The sequence below is a fragment of the Aegilops tauschii genome, chromosome 1 (genome assembly GCF_002575655.3).
Source record: "Aegilops tauschii subsp. strangulata cultivar AL8/78 chromosome 1, Aet v6.0, whole genome shotgun sequence".
In the NCBI taxonomy this organism is placed as follows: domain Eukaryota; kingdom Viridiplantae; phylum Streptophyta; class Magnoliopsida; order Poales; family Poaceae; genus Aegilops; species Aegilops tauschii.
This window is the reverse complement of record NC_053035.3, coordinates 386,024,881-386,046,388: the sequence shown is the minus strand read 5'-3', so window position 1 is coordinate 386,046,388 and position 21,508 is coordinate 386,024,881. Positions and strand designations below refer to the sequence as shown.

At 50.3% G+C, this 21,508-nt stretch overlaps 1 protein-coding gene and 1 long non-coding RNA gene across 2 annotated transcripts; both read left to right on the top strand.

Moving 5' to 3' along the window:
- Positions 1 to 7,075: 7,075 nt before the first annotated feature.
- On the top strand, positions 7,076 to 10,563 carry LOC109770157 (uncharacterized). Its single transcript, XM_020328869.4, has 8 exons — positions 7,076 to 7,552; positions 7,662 to 7,722; positions 7,833 to 7,993; positions 8,077 to 8,559; positions 8,665 to 8,725; positions 8,840 to 9,000; positions 9,081 to 9,461; positions 10,090 to 10,563. The coding sequence occupies exons 1-8, from the start codon at positions 7,334 to 7,336 to the stop codon at positions 10,333 to 10,335; spliced, it is 1,773 nt and encodes a 590-aa protein (XP_020184458.1). The 5' UTR covers positions 7,076 to 7,333; the 3' UTR covers positions 10,336 to 10,563.
- Positions 10,564 to 12,677: 2,114 nt separating this feature from the next.
- LOC109770158 (uncharacterized) lies at positions 12,678 to 14,589 on the top strand. The gene is made up of 2 exons (XR_002234506.4): positions 12,678 to 13,329; positions 14,084 to 14,589. It is a non-coding gene; the product is annotated as an uncharacterized lncRNA (long non-coding RNA).
- Positions 14,590 to 21,508: the final 6,919 nt, after the last annotated feature.

Here is a 21,508-nt window from a genome sequence, read left to right as displayed (position 1 = left end):
GTTTCTCTGAGGTGTTCCAGGCGGCGTGAGTTGTGAAACTATTCCACATTTTCTTAAGTGTGTACCAAATTCGTGACTTAAATATTCTCCACCACGATCTGATCGTAAGAATTTTATTTTCCTGTCACGTTGATTCTCGACTTCACTCTGAAATTCCTTGAACTTTTCAAAGGTTTCAGACTTGTGTTTCATTAGGTAGACATACCCATATCTACTTAAATCATCAGTGAGAGTGAGAACATAACGATATCCTCCGCGAGCCTCAACACTCATTGGACCGCACACATCGGTATGTATGATTTCCAATAAGTTGGTTGCTCGCTCCATTGTTCCGGAGAACGGAGTCTTGGTCATCTTACCCATGAGGCATGGTTCGCACGTGTCAAATGATTCGTAATCAAGAGACTCCAAAAGTCCATCTGCATGGAGCTTCTTCATGCGCTTGACACCAATGTGACCAAGGCGGCAGCGCCACAAGTATGTGGGACTATCGTTATCAACTTTACATCTTTTGGTATTCACACTATGAATATGTGTAACATCACGTTCGAGATTCATCAAAAATAAACCATTGACCAGCGGGGCATGACCATAAAACATATCTCTCAAATAAATAGAACAACCATTATTCTCGGATTTAAATGAGTAGCCATCTCGAATTAAACGAGATCCAGATACAATGTTCATGCTTAAAGCTGGCACTAAATAACAATTATTGAGGTTTAAAACTAATCCCGTGGGTAGATGCAGAGGTAGCGTGCCGACGGCGATCACATCGACCTTGGAACCATTCCCTACACGCATCGTCACCTCGTCCTTCGCCAGTCTCCGTTTATTCCGTAGTTCCTGTTTTGAGTTACAAATATGAGCAACCGCACCGGTATCAAATACCCAGGAGCTACTACGAGTACTGGTAAGGTACACATCAATTACATGTATATCACATATACCTTTGGTGTTGCCGGCCGTCTTGTCCGCTAAGTATTTGGGGCAGTTCCGCTTCCAGTGACCACTTCCCTTGCAATAAAAGCACTTAGTTTCAGGCTTGGGTCCATTCTTTGACTTCTTCCCAGTAACTGGCTTACCGGGCGCGGCAACTCCCTTGCCGTCCTTCTTGAAGTTCTTCTTACCCTTGCCCTTCTTGAACTTGGTGGTTTTATTCACCATCAACACTTGATGTTCTTTTCTGATCTCCCCTTCCGCTGATTTCAGCATTGAATATACCTCGGGAATGGTCTTTTCCATCCCCTGCATATTGTAGTTCATCACAAAGCTCTTGTAGCTTGGTGGAAGCGACTGGAGGATTCTGTCAATGACCGCGTCATCGGGAGATTAACTCCCAGCTGAGACAAGCGGTTGTGCAACCCAGCATTCTGAGTATGTGCTCACTAACAGAACTGTTCTCCTCCATTTTACAGCTGAAGAACTTGTCAGAGACTTCATATCTCTCGACCCGGGCATGAGCTTGAAAAACCAGTTTCAGCTCCTCGAACATCTCATATGCTCCATGTTTCTCAAAACGCTTTTGGAGACCCGGTTCCAAGCTGTAAAGCATGCCGCATTGAACGAGGGAGTAATCATCAGCACGCTGCTGCCAAGCGTTCATAACGTCTTGGTTCTCAGGGATTGGTGCTTCACCTAGCGGTGCTTCTAAGACATAATCTTTCTTGGCTACTATGAGGATGATCCTCAGGTTCCGGACCCAGTCCGTATAGTTGCTGCCATCATCTTTCAGCTTGGTTTTCTCTAGGAACGCGTTGAAATTGAGGACAACGTTGGCCATTTGATCTACAAGACATAGTGTAAAGATTTTAGACTAAGTTCATGATAATTGAGTTCATCTAATCAAATTATTTAATGAACTCCCACTCAGATAGACATCCCTCTCGTCATCTAAGTGAAACATGATCCGAGTTTAACTAGGCCGTGTCCGATCATCACGTGAGACGAACTAGTCAAAATCGGTGAACATCTCCATGTTGATCGTATCTTCTATACGACTCATGCTCGACCTTTCGGTCCTCCGTGTTCCGAGGCCATGTCTGTACATGCTAGGCTCGTCAAGTCAACCTAAGTGTATTGCGTGTGTTCCGAGGCCATGTCTGTACATGCTAGGCTCGTCAACACCCGTTGTATTCGAACGTTAGAATCTATCACACCCGATCATCACGTGGTGCTTCGAAACAACGAACCTTCGCAACGGTGCACAGTTAGGGTGAACACTTTCTTGAAATTATTATAAGGGATCATCTTACTTACTACCGTCGTTCTAAGCAAATAAGATGCAAAAACATGATAAACATCACATGCAATCAAATAGTGACATGATATGGCCAATATCATTATGCTCCTTTGATCTCCATATTCGGGGCACCATGATCATCTTCGTCACCGGCATGACACCATGATCTCCATCATCATGATCTCCATCATTGTGTCTTCATGAAGTCGTCACGCCAACGATTACTTCTACTTCTATGGCTAACCGTTTAGCAACAAAGTAAAGTAATTTACATGGCGTTATTCAATGACACGCAGGTCATGTAAAATAATAAAGACAACTCCTATGGCTCCTGCCGGTTGTCATACTCATCGACATGCAAGTCGTGATTCCTATTACAAGAATATGATCAATCTCATACATCACATATATCATTCATCACATCTTCTGGCCATATCACATCACATAGCACTTGCTGCAAAAACAAGTTAGACGTCCTCTAATTGTTGTTGCAAGTTTTTACGTGGTTTGTAGGTTTCTAGCAAGAACGTTTTCTTACCTACGTATGACCACAACGTGATTTGCCAATTTCTATTTACCCTTCATAAGGACCCTTTTCATCGAATCCGTTCCGACTAAAGTAGGAGAGACAGACACCCGCTAGCCACCTTATGCAACTAGTGCATGTCAGTCGGTGGAACCTGTCTCACGTAAGCGTACGTGTAAGGTCGGTCCGGGCCGCTTCATCCTACAATGCCGCCGAAACAAGAAACGACTAGTAGCGGCAAGAAGAATTGGCAAACTCAACACCCACAACTGCTTTGTGTTCTACTCATGCATAGTAACTACGCATGGGCCTGGCTCATGATGCCACTGTTGGGAATCGTAGCATAATTTTAAAATTTTCCTACGTTCACCAAGATGCATCTATGGAGTATACTAGCAACGAGGGGAAGGGAGTGCATCTACATTCCCTTGTAGATCGCGAGCGGAAGCGTTCCAATGAACGTGGATGACGGAGTCATACTCGCCGTGACCCAAATCACCGATGACCGAGTGCCGAACGGACGACACCTCCGCGTTTAACACACGTATGGTGCAGCGACGTCTCCTCCTTCTTGATCCAGCAAGGGGGAAGGAGAGGTTGATGGAGATCCAGTAGCACGACGGCGTGGTGGTGGATGTAGCGGGTCTCCGGCAGGGCTTCACCGAGCTTCTGCGAGAGAGAGAGAGAGGTGTTGCAGGGGAGGAGGGAGGCGCCCAAGGCTGTGTGTTGCTGCCCTCCCTCCCCCCCCCTTTATATAGGCCCCCTGGGGGGCGCCGGCCCAAGGAGATGGGATCTCCAAGGGGGGGCGGCGGCCAAAGGGGGGGAAGGGTTGCCTTGCCCCCCAAGGCAAGGGGGAAGCTCCCCCCCTAGGGTTCCCAACCCTAGGCGCATGGGGGGAGGCCCAAGGGGGGCGCCCCAGCCCACTAAGGGCTGGTTCCCTTCCACTTTCAGCCCACGGGCCCCTCCGGGATAGGTGGCCCCACCCGGTGGACCCCGGGACCCTTCCGGTGGTCCCGGTACAATACCGGTAACCCCCGAAACTTTCCCGGTGGCCGAAACTTGACTTCCTATATATAATTCTTCACCTCCGGACCATTCCGGAACCTCTCGTGACGTCCGGGATATCATCCGGGACTCCGAACAACTTTCGGGTTTCCGCATACATATATCTCTACAACCCTAGCGTCACCGAACCTTAAGTGTGTAGACCCTACGGGTTCGGGAGACATGCAGACATGACCGAGACGCCTCTCCGGTCAATAACCAACAGCGGGATCTGGATACCCGTGTTGGCTCCCACATGTTCCACGATGATCTCATCGGATGAACCACGGTGTCGAGGATTCAATCAATTCGTATGCAATTCCCTTTGTCAATCGGTATGTTACTTGCCCGAGATTCGATCGTCGGTATCCCAATACCTTGTTCAATCTCGTTACCGGCAAGTCTCTTTACTCGTACCGCAATGCATGATCCCGTGACTAACGCCTTAGTCACATTGAGCTCATTATGATGATGCATTACCGAGTGGGCCCAGAGATACCTCTCCGTCACACGGAGTGACAAATCCCAGTCTCGATTCGTGCCAACCCAATAGACACTTTCGGAGATACCCGTAGTGCACCTTTATAGTCACCCAGTTACGTTGTGACGTTTGGCACACCCAAAGCACTCCTACGGTATCCGGGAGTTGCACGATCTCATGGTCTAAGGAAAAGATACTTGACATTGGAAAAGCTCTAGCAAACGAAACTACACGATCTTTTATGCTATGCTTAGGATTGGGTCTTGTCCATCACATCATTCTCCTAATGATGTGATCCCGTTATCAATGACATCCAATGTCCATAGTCAGGAAACCATGACTATCTGTTGATCAACGAGCTAGTCAACTAGAGGCTTACTAGGGACACTTTGTGGTCTATGTATTCACACATGTATTACGATTTCCGGACAATACAATTATAGCATGAACAATAGACAATTACCATGAACAAAGAAATATAATAATAACCATTTATTATTGCCTCTAGGGCATATTTCCAACATTCAGAACTTCTGCGAAGACAGATCAAGCCCAGCGTTTTTTGCCCAGCGTGTGGACGTGAAGAAACAGTGTATCACAGATTTTGGGGGTGCTATCACTCCATGCTGTTTTGGAAGGAGCTGAGCTCGGTATTGGGTGCGAGGGTGGCGACCCCACCTTGCTCGATGTGCACTCAGAGTTCAGTCGCATCATGGTTGCTACAGTGGCTGTCAGATGCTTCGGAGGACGACAAGGCAGCTATGGTGCAAGGGTTATATGCTATATGGTTGGCTAGGAATGACACTAGGGAAGGGAAAAGAATTGAGGAGGCCAACTTGGTGGCAAAGAGAGTTGCAGCGCTCATGGAGGAATGGAAGAATGTGAGGGGGCGGCCACAGCGAACGACTTCACCTACTCAGCGTGCAAGATGGGAACCACCGGCGTCGGGCTGGCTTAAGGCCAATGTCGATGGTGCTATGTCTCGGTCGAGGCAAGGAGGAGGGAGTGGAGTGGTGTTCAGAGATGAAGATGGAGCATTCCGTGGTGCGGATGCGGTATTTCTACCTGAGATCACATCGGCAGAAGTGGCCGAACTGCAAGCGTGTAAGAGGGCGGTGGCACTAGCTCTGCAACGAGGTGTGCCCAAACTCCATCTGGAGACCGACTGTCAGAACTTGGCCATAATGTTGAATGTGCAAGACCGAAATCTGTCTTCCGTAGGCATCACGGTGGAAGAAATCAAGGGGATGGCCAAAAACTTGGGGGAGTTCAAAGCTACGTGGGTGAAGAGGGAGGCAAATAAAGCGGCGCATGAGATTGCCCGATTCGGTTTTTGTAATAGCACTTCGGTTTCGTGTGAGATTTCTCCCCCAGACTGTATTCTTAGTATTGTGTCTGATGAACTTCCTGGTTTAGCTTAATAAAGTGCGGAAGTGATTTTCAAAAAAAAAGGGTTATCGTCCCCGCAGCCGAGGTACCCGCCGCTGCTCCCTCTCTTCCTCTTGCTCCACTCACCACGCTGTCACATCTAACCGCACCGCCCCTGTGAGGTCACCGGTGCCGGCCCGAATCTCCATGGAAGGGATCGGGCTCGCCCATCGCCGGACTCCACCGCCGCCGCCGAGCTGTGCATGGCCGCACTATCCGGATCTACTCATCCCCAACCCTTCTCCGCACCTCGTCATTCCTCCCTCGTCGTTGGCGTGTGTGCCGCCTTCGTGGACTAGTTTGCCGCCTCGCGCTGAGCCTTTACATCACCTGCCGCTGGAAGACGCCACCGCCTCGTGAGCCGCCTCCTCACCTGGGAAAAAATTATACAACATCACCTTTCTTGCAAAAAAAAATCCGCAACAAGACCTTCGTTGCAAAAAATTGTGCAACAAGTCCTCTATTGCAAAAAAGATCTTACTGCAAAAACTTTCCGTAACAAGACCTTTTGTTGAAAAAAATCCGCAACAAGACCTTTGTTGCAATAACAAAGACGTCAATCGGCCGCATGGTCCGCCAGTTCTGACGGCTCGCAACCGGGTCGATCTTTTAAAAAGATCGACCGGCGGACGCGTAGCACGCCCCTGTTATAATGAGCCAAATCTAAAGCCCAAGTTATATTATGAACTATTCAGTGTTGAATTCGTCATTTTTGTTTGTCGAGTTATGTTTCGAATTTTAACTTAAAATTTTGTGACAACCTGCATTTATGTTGTGTGAGTGTGCTATTTTTTTTCAGAATTTTTTAAATATTTTAAAAACACAATGTGAGTTCGATGCACTGGAAGCACCACAAGCTCCGGTGCACCATATATTTTCCCATCGCCCAGGTTAGCCTCCATGAAGCTCCACCACTGATTTATAGTCAAACGTTAGCCCAAAACAAGAGGGGCCCTAATACATTCAGAAGGAGGGAGTACCATTTATTTTTGTTCTTATTATTTTGGTGTAAAATGATAAGTTCAAGAAACACGTTCTGCTGGGCATGAGACGACCATATGAATGAAGCTTTCGATGTGTTGCATCTGCCGCCTGCCAGCCCCTATTTTATCACATCTACAATTTCCCACCCTTTCCTATTTACGCACTCCATCTCCTACCAGGCTTTGACGGTAGCAGCAAAACCAAGTACAGTGTTGCTATAGTATAAGCCGACTTCATCAATCTAATTTTTTTTAGCATCATCTAAAAAAAAGCAGTAAGCCGACTTCGGGAGTCTAGAAATCCAGTCCAGCCAGGCGACTGGAGCGCGGAAGCCTCCCGAACACCGAGACGGGCGCGCCAGATCCAACGGGGAGGGCCCGCCCCCCAACGGCGCGGGCGCACCTGTCCGTCCGTTCCCTTCCCCCCTCGTCGCCACCCCGCACACCACCCTCGTGCCCCCCACCGCCGGCGGAAGCCGCCAAAACCCCCGGCCGCCTGCTGCCTATCCGCGCACCGCACGCCGACACACCCGGCTCGCCTCGTGAACCAACCCCGCGGACGCCCGTCCGCCACTGCTGCACACGCGCGCAGGGTTCTGTCAGGGCTTTGGCCCGAGGTTCAGGCCGGGATGAGATCCCCGTCCCTACAGCCAGCCGCGGCCGCCGCGCCGGTCCCCCGGGCCGGGGCCCTCGGGCGGGTCCGGGTCGCCCACGCCGCGCGGGGGCCGCCGCGCCTCGCTGGGACCGCGGGCCGCCTGAGGGTGCTCGTCGCCGCGCTCCCGAGCGCGGCGCCCCTCCACCACCAGCTCCTGCCGGCTCAGGAGGGCGCCGCAGCACTGTCTCCGGAGGTGAGTCGCGTCGAAATCGTAAATCAGCACACGCGCCAATGTCAATGTGGCGTGTTTCCGCCTTTGCTCCACTGTTGATTGACTGATGGCGAGGCGTTTGCCGCTGCAGGCTGATGAGGTGCATGGGGATATGGCTTCTGCTGAGATTTCGTCGCCCCCTCCTCCTGCTGGTGAGTTTGCTCCCCTGAGCCATTGACATTGCGGAACAGAAATGGGGAAACCTTAGCATGTTTCTTATGATGCTCTTACTATCTGTATGTCTGGCCGTATGTTTCCTCAGTTCCTGGAAGCACGATGCGTGTCAGATTTGTGCTACAAGAGCGGTGCAACTTCGGCCAAAGCTTCCAGATGGTCGGTGACGACCCGGCGCTCGGCCTGTGGGAACCGGCGAGCGCGATCGCTTTGGATTGGTCGGAAGGCCACAATTGGACAGTGGAGAAAGTGAGACTTTCCCCGGTTATGCACGATGTTTCATTATTTAGCCTCTTTTGTGTTACTTCATCGTCTCTTCTCTGTTTGGCCAGGATTTGCCAGCCAACAGGTTGATTGAGTTCAAGTTCTTGCTGCGAGATTCCCTGGGAAAATTCCACTGGCAGAATGGACCTAACAGAACCCTACAGACAGGTGAAACCACAAAGACATTGGTGGTCTACGAAGATTGGGGTAATGCGAAGAATCAGAAAGTAGCAGAGGAGGAAGACGTGCTGGTTCAAATGATGGAGACAGTTGTCAATGACGACCACGGCAGAAATGGTTTTGTTTCGGCACATGAGCTACAAGTGTGTGACAATCAAGAGATCAAAGAGCCAGATGCACCCATGCCGATCCCTTGGGGCGGAGCTTTTGGCCGGGTCCGGGTCACCTACGGCGGGCAGGGGCTGTGGCGCATCGGCAGCGATGGCTTGGCTGGGACTGCCGGCCGCCTGAGAGTGCTCGTCACCGCGCTACCGAAGCCCCTCGAGCAGCTCGTGCCCACGCAGGAGGGTGTCATAGCACTAGCGCCGGAGGTTTGTCACATCAAAATCGGAATAGGCTTGCGTGCTAATTAATGTGGCGTGTTTCCCCCTTTGCTCCACTGTGATTGACTGATGATTAGATGGTTGCTGTTGCAGGCTGATGAGGTCCAGGGGGGAGTGGCCTCTGCTGAGATTTCGTCACCACCTGCTCCTACTGGTGAGTTTGCTCCCCTGAACCATTGACATTGCGATCTTTGGTCTTAACATAACCTGTTTTTAATGGTGATGGATCTTTGGTCTTACCATCTGTCTGTCTGTCTGTTACCTACAGTTCCTGGAAGCACAGTGCGCGTCAGATTTGTGCTAAAAGAGCAGTGCACCTTCGGCCAAAGCTTCCACCTGGTCGGTGATGTCCCAGCACTCGGCCTCTGGGAACCGACGGACGCGGTCGCTATGGATTGGTTGGAAGGCCATGACTGGACAGTAGAGAAAGTGAGACTCCGTTTATGTACAATGTTTAATGATTTAGCCTCTTTTGAGTAACTTCATCATCTCTTTTCTGTTTTGAACAGGATTTACCTGCCAACAGGTTGCTTGAGTTCAAGTTCTTGCTCCAAGATTCCTTGGGAAAGTTCCATTGGCAGAATGGGCCTAATAGAAGCCTACAGACAGGTGAAACCACAAAGACATTGGTGGTCTACGAAGATTGGGGTAATGCGAAGAATCAGAAAGTGGCAGAGGAGGGACACGCCCCGGTTCAAATGGTGGAGACAGTTGTCAATGATGATCACGGCAGAAATGGTGTTGTTTCGGCACATGAGCTACAAGTGTGTGACAATCAAGAGATCAAAGAGGACGAATCAACTATAGGCGATGATGAGAATTCAGTGGCTGCTGCTATTGCATCTGTTGGAGAGGAAACAATGAAGGCATGTGAAGCTGATCAACCAGAGGTAATGGTTTAATTCAATATCCATCAGTACCTTAGTGTGGAAGCTAGACATTTATTTACTACTGAAATTCCAGGGGCATTTCTATGTCTTGCCACCTGTTCTGCTGAAAGTAAGTAGTTCAGTGACCCTTGTATGCTTTGATGCTTTGCCGAATGAAACGTGGCATCTATCGCTTTCGTTAGTCACTCCATTTCCGGGCACAGAGACCATACCTTCATTAGATTTGAGAGGGGGGGGGGGGGGGGGGGGGGGGATGATGCAAGTTGCACGTGGCTGATCTGAATTATAGATGACCATACTCAAAATTGTGTGCTATTTTCCGGAGCACCACATGTTTGCTGGTTCTTTTACAAGAGAATGTCTAAGAACTGTCAGCCTGAACTGAACTATCTATCAAGCATTAGATCACTCGTTTCATTAGAAGGTGGAAAGACATGCTTATAAAGCGGAATGACACTGGTTTTCCAAAAAAAACGGTATTCTTAATGGGTAGTGTAAGCTGCATAAATCTCATTCAATGATCATGGCTACCAGTTCTTATTATCATATTTTGAGGGCTAGTTAATCATTTGTTAAGTTCCTCCAATTGTTAGACTCAACTCACACGGTGTTTTTGATTATGAATCAGCTATTGATGGATGAACAGAAAATTCAAGATGAGCTTCGTTATGAAATAGACACAGCACCCCAGAATGGCAGGGCTACGACGTATGCTGATGGTGATAGTGAATACGATGAAACGACCGACGATGATAGTATCCTGCCCAAGAATGGTGCTCTGGTTAAGCATGGGCTGGCGGGAGCTTTTGAGCGCGAGTTGCTTTGGGGTTGGAAGGCCTTGCAGCAGCTCGTGGGCTTCAAAACGGACACATGAAAGATGATGCATCTGGTATTGCTTGCTATGTATGCACGACGGTTTAGACTGCATGCTGTTCCTCTAAAGGATGTAGTGGAGAACGCTAGCAGGTAGCAGCAGCTACTGGGTATTTGTTGTGGCCCTCTGTTGTGTGTACATAGTTTCTCTGGGAGAAACGTTATTTGTCAAGGGATTGTAACAACTTGTTATCAATAAGCCATGATCGGTCTGTCGACAGTTTGTAAAGCGGCCCCGTTTTGACCCAGGGAAGATAATATCCTGCGCATATTCGTCGGAGGAAACCGTGTTTCAGAACAAAATTGCACAAAAATCGTTTGATGATTGTGCTTCCTTGCTCTGTTTAAATAATCAAATGTAGTGTAATCCAGGGGCTTTTGATGATTGTGCTTCCTTGCTCTGTTTAATAATCAAATACAATGTAATGTAGGGGCTTTCTTGCACATAATGAATGTAGAGCTTAGCCGCAGGTTTCAGTTAATCTGTTGAACAACCACCAAAGATTAAGCTTTTTTTTTAGAAAAGGAGGATGACCCCCGGCCTCTACATCTGGGAGATGCATACGGCCACTTTATTAATTATTCTCGAGGACCTTACAAAGTATTACAAACAATATACCTGAATCCACCATCTTGGCAACAAATGCCGCTACTCTTATCCATATGATGAAGGGATGCTAGCTGGGCCACTACCCAAACCACTCACCTAAACCTAACATCAAAAGCCGGAAACCCCAGCCGAGCCACATACCGGGTCTGGGGCACAATCCGGTCAGACGCACTCTTGTGTCGTCGCCGCCATCTTCCACAGGTCCGTCTTCAGATTATATTGAGTCTTCTACCTTGTGAAGGCCACTTCTGCCATCGACGTCACCATGATGCCAGACAGCTACCTCCTCCTGCGCGAGTCCATCTCCGCGCATCGGACGCCGAGCCTCCACAGCGCCATGCCGCCGAACTCCGCCGCCATCAAAGAGTGAGATGAAGTACCGCTCCACCACGGCAAGTACAAGGTGAGGAAGGGCGAGGTCGCCGTCGGAGACACGGCCGGAAGATAAGCACCGCAGTCACGAGACATGCCCGGAGCTGCGACGCGGTAGATCAAACGGGCCGCCACCAGGATCCAGACAATCTCGCCATGCACGCCCAGCATCCCCATGCCCAAGTCAGCGCCTTCAAGAAGGTGACGACGCTGTGGCGCCGCCGCCGCTTAACCACCGGGGCTAGGGTTTTCACCCGGGCGCAGGGGAAGGGGGGAGGCAGGGGAGGTTTAGCCTCGGCGCCGCCACCAAGGAGGGAATGGCGTTCGGGACGCCATCGACGCCGTGACCGCCACCGGCGGCCAAGGGTTTCCCCCGGCCAAGCACCCTGCCGCCACCTCCGAACCAGCCACAACGTCAGCAGGCGCGTGCACGCCGGAGATCCAGGCCGGCCGGAGGTCATACATCACGAGCGGACCAGATCGCCTCCGATCTGACGAGGGGAGCCCGAGGCCTCCCCGCGCCATGACCAGCGCCCACCGGGACCTCGCTGCCCGCGCAGCCGAGGGGATCCGGCCTACCTCACCGACGAGCACTCCCCGCCGCCGGAGGAGCGCCGTCCGCACCAGCGAGGCCGCCGCCTCAGATCCGCCGCGAAGAACACCGCGCCGCCACCGGCCCGCACGCTCCAGTGACGTGCCGCCCCGGCCAGCAGGCCGCGCCGCCCCGCACACTAGCGCGCGCCACCCGACGCGCCGGTCGCCGAGCTCCGCCGCCGCGCCCGAAGAAGCAGCCCCCCGCGGCCCCTGTTCCAGGCGAGGAAACGAGATCCCGCCGCCGCCGGAAGCCCGCGCGGCGCCCGCCGGCGGCGGCGGGAAGAGAGGAAGGAGGTGGGGGCTGGGTTCGGCGGCGGCTAGGGTTGGGCGCCCGGGTCGCCCGCGCGGGGGGGGGGGGGGGGGGGGGGACGGGTGTACTGTAATATTTAAAGCTAAGCTGGTTATCATGTTGCTGCTAATAAAGGACTTACCACAGCTTCGTGTTTGGCAAAAAAAAAAAGCACAGTCAGCTTTGTAACACTTTGCTTTCTGCTGAGTTGCCTTTTCCATTGCGATGTCTAGATGGAGCTCACGGTGGTTGGCCATATCGGCCATCGTTATCCCAAAGATGCTTTGCAAGTTGCAGGTGACGAATGACAGTATATAATTAGGAGGAGACGAGCCAATCAGAGGGCGAAAATGAAAACTTGTAGCCATAATAAAATTCCAGATGTTGCTTTCACTTTGTGTACGCAAAGACCATTTTGTTGAACCCATGTGAAAATGAAAGTAGGAACGTGGAACCAACTATCTTTGGTTTAAAGGAGAGAATTGTGGACTTGAGCCCATAAAGAAATGAGAATACGAGGGAGGAAGGTAGAACTACCTGTCATGAAGATTTTCTGTTGTTGCTGTTGCGTGTGTCTTTAGATTTGAATCCTTGATCTCATTGACTCGATCAAAGCGAGGTTGCGCCTTACCGCCAATTTAGGGGTCTTATTAAGTCCGGGAAACCATTTGTATCAGTACCCTGATAACAAACATCCGTCAGACTGGCCGTGGTCCGTTGATTTTATTTGGATCACACGGCCTATGGTTCCCGTCATTAACGCTGGAATTTAACATCAAATTAATGCGTGAATTTAGCCTTTCCTAGTAAATCTAGCCTGCTCGGCCCACCCACTCCACCCAGTCTCGCATCTCACGGGCGAGCCAATCCAGTCCCGAGCTCGCTGCGGTCGCTGCTCACGGCGACGGCTACCTCCGCCACGACCTGCTCGGCACCACAGCTCCGCGACGGCTACCTCTTCCACAACTAGCTCCGCACCAAGGCTACAGCTGCTCCACCTCGCCGGTGCTGCGTCCCGCTCCCGTCTACTTCGCCGGAACACTGCTCTCACCAACCCCCGTCGCCGCCCCGCAACAGCGCCGTTTCGGAACCGCAAAGAAGTTGCACGCGCATCCTAGCCGTCGCCCCTGGTATGTACTCAGCCGAACTAGGTTTGATTCATCTCATGTTTGCTTCCTTTTTAATCAGTTGATTTGATTTGTTTCTGTGGATGCAATGCTGGCTTCGATAAATTTTGTTGAGTGAATCTGTTATATCCAATTTATAGTGGACCACTATTTAATCTAGCAATTTCGGTAAATTTCTTATGAAGAATTGCAGATCAGAGTAATACTATGATTCACAATCTGGGTGATAATATTAGTTTTTGACAAGATTTCAATTTTTCATGTTTCCATCCAAGTTTAGATCTGTTCCCACCTTGTAGGTAAGTGCTTCTCAGTTCTGTTGCATCTAAATTGCTATACAGATGCTTCTGGAGTCTTTATATTTTGCTTCCAAATGCCAAAAAAACAAATCAATCTATATGTTGGTGAGTCAAAACTCAAAACAGACATCCCCTTGGTGGCCAAACATTTGTAGTTTTGCTTTAATTCTATGCTTCAATTTGTACCCATGTGTATAGTATATCTTCTATACATCTTGTATATAGCATATTTTCATCTAACCAGCAACTCGAACTTCAAATATGACACTCATTTGCTGCTACTAAATTCTTCATTCAAATATGACACTCATTTGCTGCTACTAAATTCTTCATTTTTCTGCTTCTCCTACTTACAACCGTAGAAAAAGTTCATGCACCCATATAGTACCACATCTTTGTCTTCGTTGTAGGTGCTTTGCTTCTATACGTCCAGCTCACGATCTTTGTCTTTGTTGTAGGTGTTTTCCTTCCACAGTTCAACCAAATTCTATAAACTTTTTGGAATGTAGGTGATCGAACCATCTGTGAGTTCTGCTTGGCGCCGCCCTTGATAACACGGTGGCCATGGCCTCAAGCTGTATGTGTGACATTTACGGTGTTGTGGAAGACACAAATGAGCCAATGGCCTTGCCATGCCCACCGAGGAGATTGTGGGTGGACAAGATTTAGAGGCCAGTGACGATATTGTCCGCAGAAGAGACAATGTGCTAGCATCCAGCTCAAGTTTAACAAATTTTTGATTTCTTTGGATGCAAATTATATTATTTTTCGGAAGTAGATTCTAATTAATATCTCTAGAAGCAATGTCTGATTGATGGAAACAACAATATTTTTTTGGTTGGGGGCAATTCCATGTTTCACTTGACACAATTTTTTGGCCGTTGTATTGTCTATGCGTAGCAAACAATATACACTGATAGATTGTACATAATTATCACTAGATCAAAGCAATCATCCGCTGGCATGGAACATTTTCTCAGTGTGACTAAGTTACATGTGTTTTTCTGCTTTATACAACTTGTTTCATGCTTCCGTGGATGCTTGCTTAAGTACATTTTTTTATCTCCCTCATACAACTTTGCTTTCTTGTTTCAATGGACGCACATGCTTTGAATTTGATCACGACGCTCTCGGTCCACAGCGGCTGCTAGCTTGTTCAATATATAAACCACGTAAGGAAGCACACGGATAGTAGAGTGAAGCAAGTATTATTGTGAATACATATCGTATGATATGAATCATGTTAATTTATGTTGATGTGGAAGCAAAATTTTGGCAACCAGAATGGAGCAAATATTCAGGTTGTAGGAAACAAAATATTGGGATGAAGCACTATGATTTTGACGACGAGAAAGAAGCAAATAACTCCGTCGTTGGAAACATGTTATACGAGCTGATGAAGCATGTTAATTTGCAGTCTATGTAGAAGCAAAAAAAAAGTCAACGGAAGCATAGTTTTGGTGCATTGCAAATGAATAAAAACTATTTTTTTGGGTGTAAAAATAACTTTTATTTGCATTGCAATTTTTGGTACATTGGATGCAACGTTTGCCTAATAAGCAAACAAACAGCATGGGTGAGGATTCTTATTTCGCCAGATTGATTATTTTCCATTCAAATTCAGAATATGTTTCCTAAGATATGTTTTCCTTCCTGAAATCATGGATGAGTAACCCCGGGACTAAAAGCCTCTTATGTTGAGGATATAGACCTTAGGGTCACCCGCCAGGAGGGGCCAGGTTACTCATATGGTCATTGCCAGAAGCCCGGCGTCGAGCTTAAAGACGGTGGGCCAAAGACGGGCTTAGGACCCGGATATGGCTTAAGGCCCGTAGTTACAATCATTATTATGGTAGAACTTGTAGTGTAAGGCAAGAGTAGTCGAGAGTCCGAGCCGGACACTCTTATGAGCCGGCCGGGACTCTGAGAACTGCTGGGCGTCAGCCTCCCTATATAAAAGGACGACCCGGCAGCGGTTTTGGGGCGAGAACAATCTCATCGAGAGCCGGGCATAGCAGTTTAGCTCCCTGGTGATCGTAACCTTAATCAATACCACCTCAAACTGGACGTAGGATTTTACCTTCACCGTAAGGGGCCGAACCAGTATAAACCCTCGTGTTCCTTGTCCCGCATTAACCCCTTCAAGCTTCCTAGCTGCGATGGCTCCACGACTAAGTCCTAGCTTGAGGACATCTGCCGTGACAATTCCACGACAGTTGGCGCCCACCGTGGGGCCAGCGCACGGTGGATTTGAGTTCTTGAAGGGCGGCTTCGAAGGGCTCAAGGGATACGTTGTGGGCCGGATGACCAAGAGTCGTCGTGGCAAGCTCTACATCGACGATGCAAACTGGGGCCCCGACGCCGGCTCAATTGAGTACGGGTACCGGGTCCCCTTCGGCGGAATTCATGTTTTCATTGGCAAGATTGGTGAGCCGGGTCTCTGCGCCGATCTCGTCGAGACGGCTCAGCGTGCACGACCCGCCCGGGCCCGGCCTGCCTTAAGGCATGCTTTTGTGGGATGTATCCATGGAGGGCCCTCTGATCGATCTGGATCTGGTGATGAGGCGGCCGCCGGCTCTGACGGCGAGTCGTCCACCGACGAGTCAAACTCGTTGTATCAACTTCAAGATGGCAGGCTCCTGGGTTGTTCCGATGGTGACAGTATTCCGGACCCGTTTGAGCCGCCAAGTCAGGTTGGGGTCTTTATGGCCGGTGCACAGTCTGTTCAGAACCCCGCTGCTGGAGCGGGAAACCCGGTGCCCTCGCCGACTCAGGTACTAATGGATCTCACGGACAAGATGATGGCTCTGTTAACCGCCACGGTTGACCCGGCAGATCAAGCTCAGCATGATGCGGAGGTGGCGCAGTTAAAATTGGATCTAGTGAAAGCTAAGGAGGATCTGGCAGCAGAAGGGATCAGGATGGCTGCGGAAAGGGCGGCTCTCGACGCCCAAACCCAGTTGATTCAAGCGCAGTCCTTCTGGCTCACGGTGGATCAAAACGCATCCAATGAGGTCCTGAGAAGGAGGCATCAAAAGGCCCAATCCCGACTCCCTCCGGTTTACGATCCACGAAACCTCTTCAACACGCCAGGTGCAGGATCTAGTAACCCGCCAGGGGTCATAGTGCCCGGGTCTGGGACCCCTATTCAGCCACAAGTGATGGGGCCTCCCCAGGTGCCCCCAGCCCCGCCTCAGTACGTGTCAATACCCCCGGGTCATTATAATAACCCGCTGGAGAACATGGTCGCCGCGGCGGCACGGCTGGCGGCTCTCCCGGTTGACGGCGACTCTCCGACGGCTATTGAAACCCGCCGGGTCAGGGAACTCCTTCAGACAGCACTGGCGCAGCAAGAGGCGTACTCCTATAGCCGGGACAGGATCCACTCGACCCCTCGCCCAGGCCGGAGCCCGAGTTACAGCAGGCACATGGTCTCAGCGACCGGCTCAAATAACGTCCGACGCCATGACCCGCCCCCTGGCCATGGCCCGGCTCATAACGGAGCCTTTCACGCAGCAGACCAAGACAGAGCACGGCGAGAGGCGGAGCAGGTGCCCCAGCTGACGGCTTACCAGACTCCCCCAGCTTATCCGACGGCTTCCGTCGACGTGGGTATCCCTACCAGGACTGGGGGTGTCCCTTGTTTAGTGCCAGCTATCCGCAACGAACGTCTACCCAAGGACTTCAAAGGCCCTAGGAAGGTGCCTAATTACATAGCAGACTTACAACCCGCAGCCTGGATCGAGAGTTACGAGATGGCTATAGAACTGCTGGAGGTCAGTGAGGCGGCCATGGCTAAGTACTTCACCATGATGTTGGATGGGACTGCCCGCACTTGGTTGAAAGGGCTACCACCGAATTCCATTGGGTCTTGGGCTGAGCTGAAGGCCCGGTTCATCCAAAACTTTAAGGATACCTGTAGGCAGTCTATGTCAATCGTGGATTTGACTAACTGCAAGCAGCAGGAGGGTGATTCTACGACACATTGGGTTCGCCGGGTTAAGGAGATAATACATTCCTCGAATAAAATGGATGCCGGCTCTGCAGTCTTAATGTTGGAGCAGAATTGTCGTTTTGTGCCCCTGAAGATGAAACTCGGGTGGCTTAAGCGCGACTGCAATGATATGGGTACACTGATGGCGGCTCTTGTCAAGTACGCCGATTCTGATGGTACCAAGGACCCCGCTTCAGATGATGAAAGGACAGGGAAGGGAAAGAAGAACGGCAATGGCAAGGGTCCTCAGCATAACCCGGGAAACCAAGGAGGAGGCAAGCGCAAGGCCGATGGCAGCCTAGAGTTTGTAGCCAACGCCAGCTCGCAAGGTAGTAACCAGCGACGCAAGGGGAGGCCCCCTCCCCGAGGTGGCGGGTCCGGCCCGACGCTGGAACAACTGTTGAATGAGCCTTGTCCAAGGCATGGCTCTAGAGAGAAGCCAGCAACTCATCTATGGAAGGATTGTGCAATCATGAAGGCCTTTAAGAATTACAATGGCCCGGGCGGCGGCTCAGGCGCCGGCGGCTCAAATTCTAACCCTCAGAACGGTCAAGGGGGCTTTAATCAGCAGTCTGGCCAGGGTCATCAACAGCAGCAGGGAGGTTATCAGACCAATCCAAAGCAGCTTAGCGGTGGGCAGTATCATGTGTTTACCACCAGTCTGTGCAAGCGAGATCAGAAGCTTCATAAGAGGGCTGTGAACGCTGTTGAGCCGGCGGTTCCACGCTACTTGCGGTGGTCAGAGCAACCTATAGTGTGGAGTAGGGAGGATCACCCTCCCTGGGTGGATAATCCGGGTCACTTGGCCCTGGTGGTGGCTCCTCAGGTGGGAGGATATAAGTTCACTAAGGTACTCATGGATGGGGGCAGCAGCATCAACATCCTCTATTATGAGACATTTCGTCGTATGGGGTTGATTGATAAGAATCTCAGCCAATCAAACACTATTTTCCACGGTGTGGTACCTGGCAAGTCGGCTTACCCAGTCGGCAAGATCGATTTGGAAGTGGCCTTCGGAGATGAGAACAACTACAGGGTGGAAAAATTGACCTTTGAGGTGGTCAAGATAAGAAGTCCGTACCATGCCATATTTGGGCAGCCGGCTTACGCCAAGTTCATGGCACGGCCGTGTTACGTATATTTACAGCTCAAGATGCCGGGTCATAATGGGACCATTACGGTTCACGGCAGCCGGAAGGTGGCCTTGGAATGTGAGGAAGGCGATGCAGCTTATGCAGAATCTGTTTGCAACAGAGGAGTTGAAGTTTTATAAAGACAACGTCGACCCAACAGATATGACCTCTCTGAAAAAGCCGACTACGGAGCATGAGCCGGCAATGAAATTTAAGTCGGCTGATGCGACTAAACTTGTTGATTTCGTTCCAGGAGATTCATCTCAGCAATTCAGCATCAGTGCCAATCTGGATCCAAAATAGGAAAGCACGCTCATCGAGTTCATCCGTGAGAATAGGGACATCTTCGCATGGAAACCTTCTGACATGCCAGGTGTACCTAGAGAACTCGCTGAGCACACTCTCAATGTTGATCCGAAATTTAAGCCAGTTAGACAGTTCCTTCGGCGGTTTAATGAAGAGAGGCGGAAAGCCATTGGCGAAGAGGTGGCCCGGCTCTTGGCGGCCGGGTTTATTGTTGAAGTCTTCCACCCAGAATGGTTATCTAACCCGGTGCTCGTACTCAAGAAGAACAGCACTTGGCGGATGTGTGTGGACTACACAGACTTAAATAAAGCATGTCCGGCTGATCCTTTTGCCCTTCCCCGTATTGATCAAATTATTGATGCTACGGTCGGTTGCGCGCGCTTAAGTTTCCTGGACGCTTATTCTGGATATCATCAGATTAAAATGGCAGTTAAGGACCAGGAGAAGACGGCGTTCATCACTCCCTTTGGAGCCTTCTGCTATGTATCCATGCCCTTTGGACTCAAGTGTGCACAGGCGACTTATCAGCGTTGCGTGCAGAACTGTCTTCATAAACAGATTGGGCGCAATGTTCATGCTTATGTGGACGATATTGTGGTTAAATCCATAAAGGAGGAAACCCTGATAGATGATTTGAGAGAAACCTTTGATAATCTCCGGGTCTACAAGATGATGCTTAACCTGGCCAAGTGTGTCTTTGGTGTCCCTGCAGGCAAGCTCTTGGGTTTTTTGGTTTCTGACAGAGGCATTGAGGCTAACCCGGAGAAGATCAAGGCCATCACCTCCCTGGCTAAGCCGGCGTGTATAAATGATGTTCAGCGTTTGGCGGGTCGCATCGCTGCTTTAAGCCGGTTTATAAGCCGTTTGGGTGAGAAGGCCATGCCATTATATCAGTTGATGAAGAAAACTGATAACTTTGTCTGGAATGATGCAGCTAATACCGCTTTTGAGGATTTGAAGAAGCAGCTGGCAGAGCCCCCAGTCCTTGCTGCTCCGGTTGATAAGGAGCCCTTATTACTGTACGTGGCGGCGAACACACGAGCCGTCAGTGTGGCTGTGGTGGTGGAACGCAAGGAAGAGGGTAAGGAGCATCCGGTTCAGCGGCCGGTTTATTATGTCAGCGAAGTACTTATCGAGTCCAAACAGCGGTATCCACATTGGCAGAAGCTTGTTTATGGTGTGTTCATGGCAAGCCGGAAGCTTAAGCATTATTCCAGGGTCATCCCATAACCATGGTCAGTTCTGCCCCTCTTGGTGATATCATTCAAAACAGAGAGGCCACAGGGAGAGTGGCTAAGTGGGCTATCGAGCTCGGACTTCACGGTCTCAAATATATGCCACGCACTGCTGTTAAATCTCAGGCCCTGGTGGATTTCATCAATGATTGGACAGAGTCACAAGTGCCCGAGCAAAAGCCGGATAACACATATTGGACTATTCACTTCGATGGGTCCAGGCAGTTGGAGGGCTCGGGGGCTGGAGTTGTATTGGCTTCCCCTAAAGGTGACAAGTTCCATTATGTGCTACAGTTGATGTTTCCTTGCACTAACAATGCGGCTGAGTACGAGGCCTTGCTCCACGGTCTTCGGATGGCTAAGGAGATGAGCTTGAGCCGGGTAAGGTGTTTCGGTGACTCAGACTTGGTGGCTCAACAAGTATCAGGCAAGTGGGACTCTAAGGACCCTCTCATGGCGGCTTATCGCCGCGAAGTTGATGCCATTGCTGGGCACTTTTAGGGCTACCAAGTAGAGCACATTGATCGCAGGAAGAACGAGGCGGCTGATGCTTTAAGCCGGCTAGGCTCTCAGCGAAAGCCGGTGCCGCCTAATACTTTCCTGGATGTCCTGTATAATCCTTCTGTTAAGTTGCCTACAGAGGAAAACTTGGCTGTCCCCGACCCGGAGGCACGACTGGTGGCGGCTCTCCATATCATACCAGACTGGACAATGCCCTATCTGGCTTACATGACCCGGGGCGAGTTGCCTGAGGATGAAACTTTGGCCAGGCACATAACCCGGTGGGCTAAGTCAATGATTGTTATCAATGGTGAGTTGCACCACCGCAGTGTTACGGGAGCGTTTCAGCGTTGTGTTTCCCCTGAGGAAGGGCAAGAGATCTTGCGTGAGATCCATGAAGGGGATTGTGGCCATCACGCCGGCTCAAAGTCTCTTGTGGCCAAGGCTTTTCGTCATGGTTTTTATTGGTTGACGGCTCATGCTGATGCAGAGGACTTGGTCAGTAAGTGTGATGGTTGCCAAAGGTTCTCGCGACGGGCTCATGTACCGGCTCAAGAGCCGAGGATGATCCCAATTACTTGGCCCTTTGCGGTCTGGGGGCTGGATATGGTTGGGCCTTTCAAAAGATCCAAAGATAAGAAGACCCACCTTTTGGTGGCAGTTGACAAGTTTACCAAGTGGGTTGAGGCGGAGCCAGTTAGCAAGTGCGATGCA

What these genes read in the sequence shown, in the direction of transcription:
- LOC109770157 (XM_020328869.4), top strand. Translation starts at nt 7,334, where the DNA reads ATGAGATCCCCGTCCCTACAGCCAGCCGCGGCCGCCGCGCCGGTCCCC. An exon ending in CCGCAGCACTGTCTCCGGAG is followed by an intron (nt 7,553 to 7,661) that starts GTGAGTCGCGTC and finishes TTGCCGCTGCAG; the next exon opens with GCTGATGAGGTGCATGGGGA. An exon ending in GTCACCACCTGCTCCTACTG is followed by an intron (nt 8,726 to 8,839) that starts GTGAGTTTGCTC and finishes TGTTACCTACAG; the next exon opens with TTCCTGGAAGCACAGTGCGC.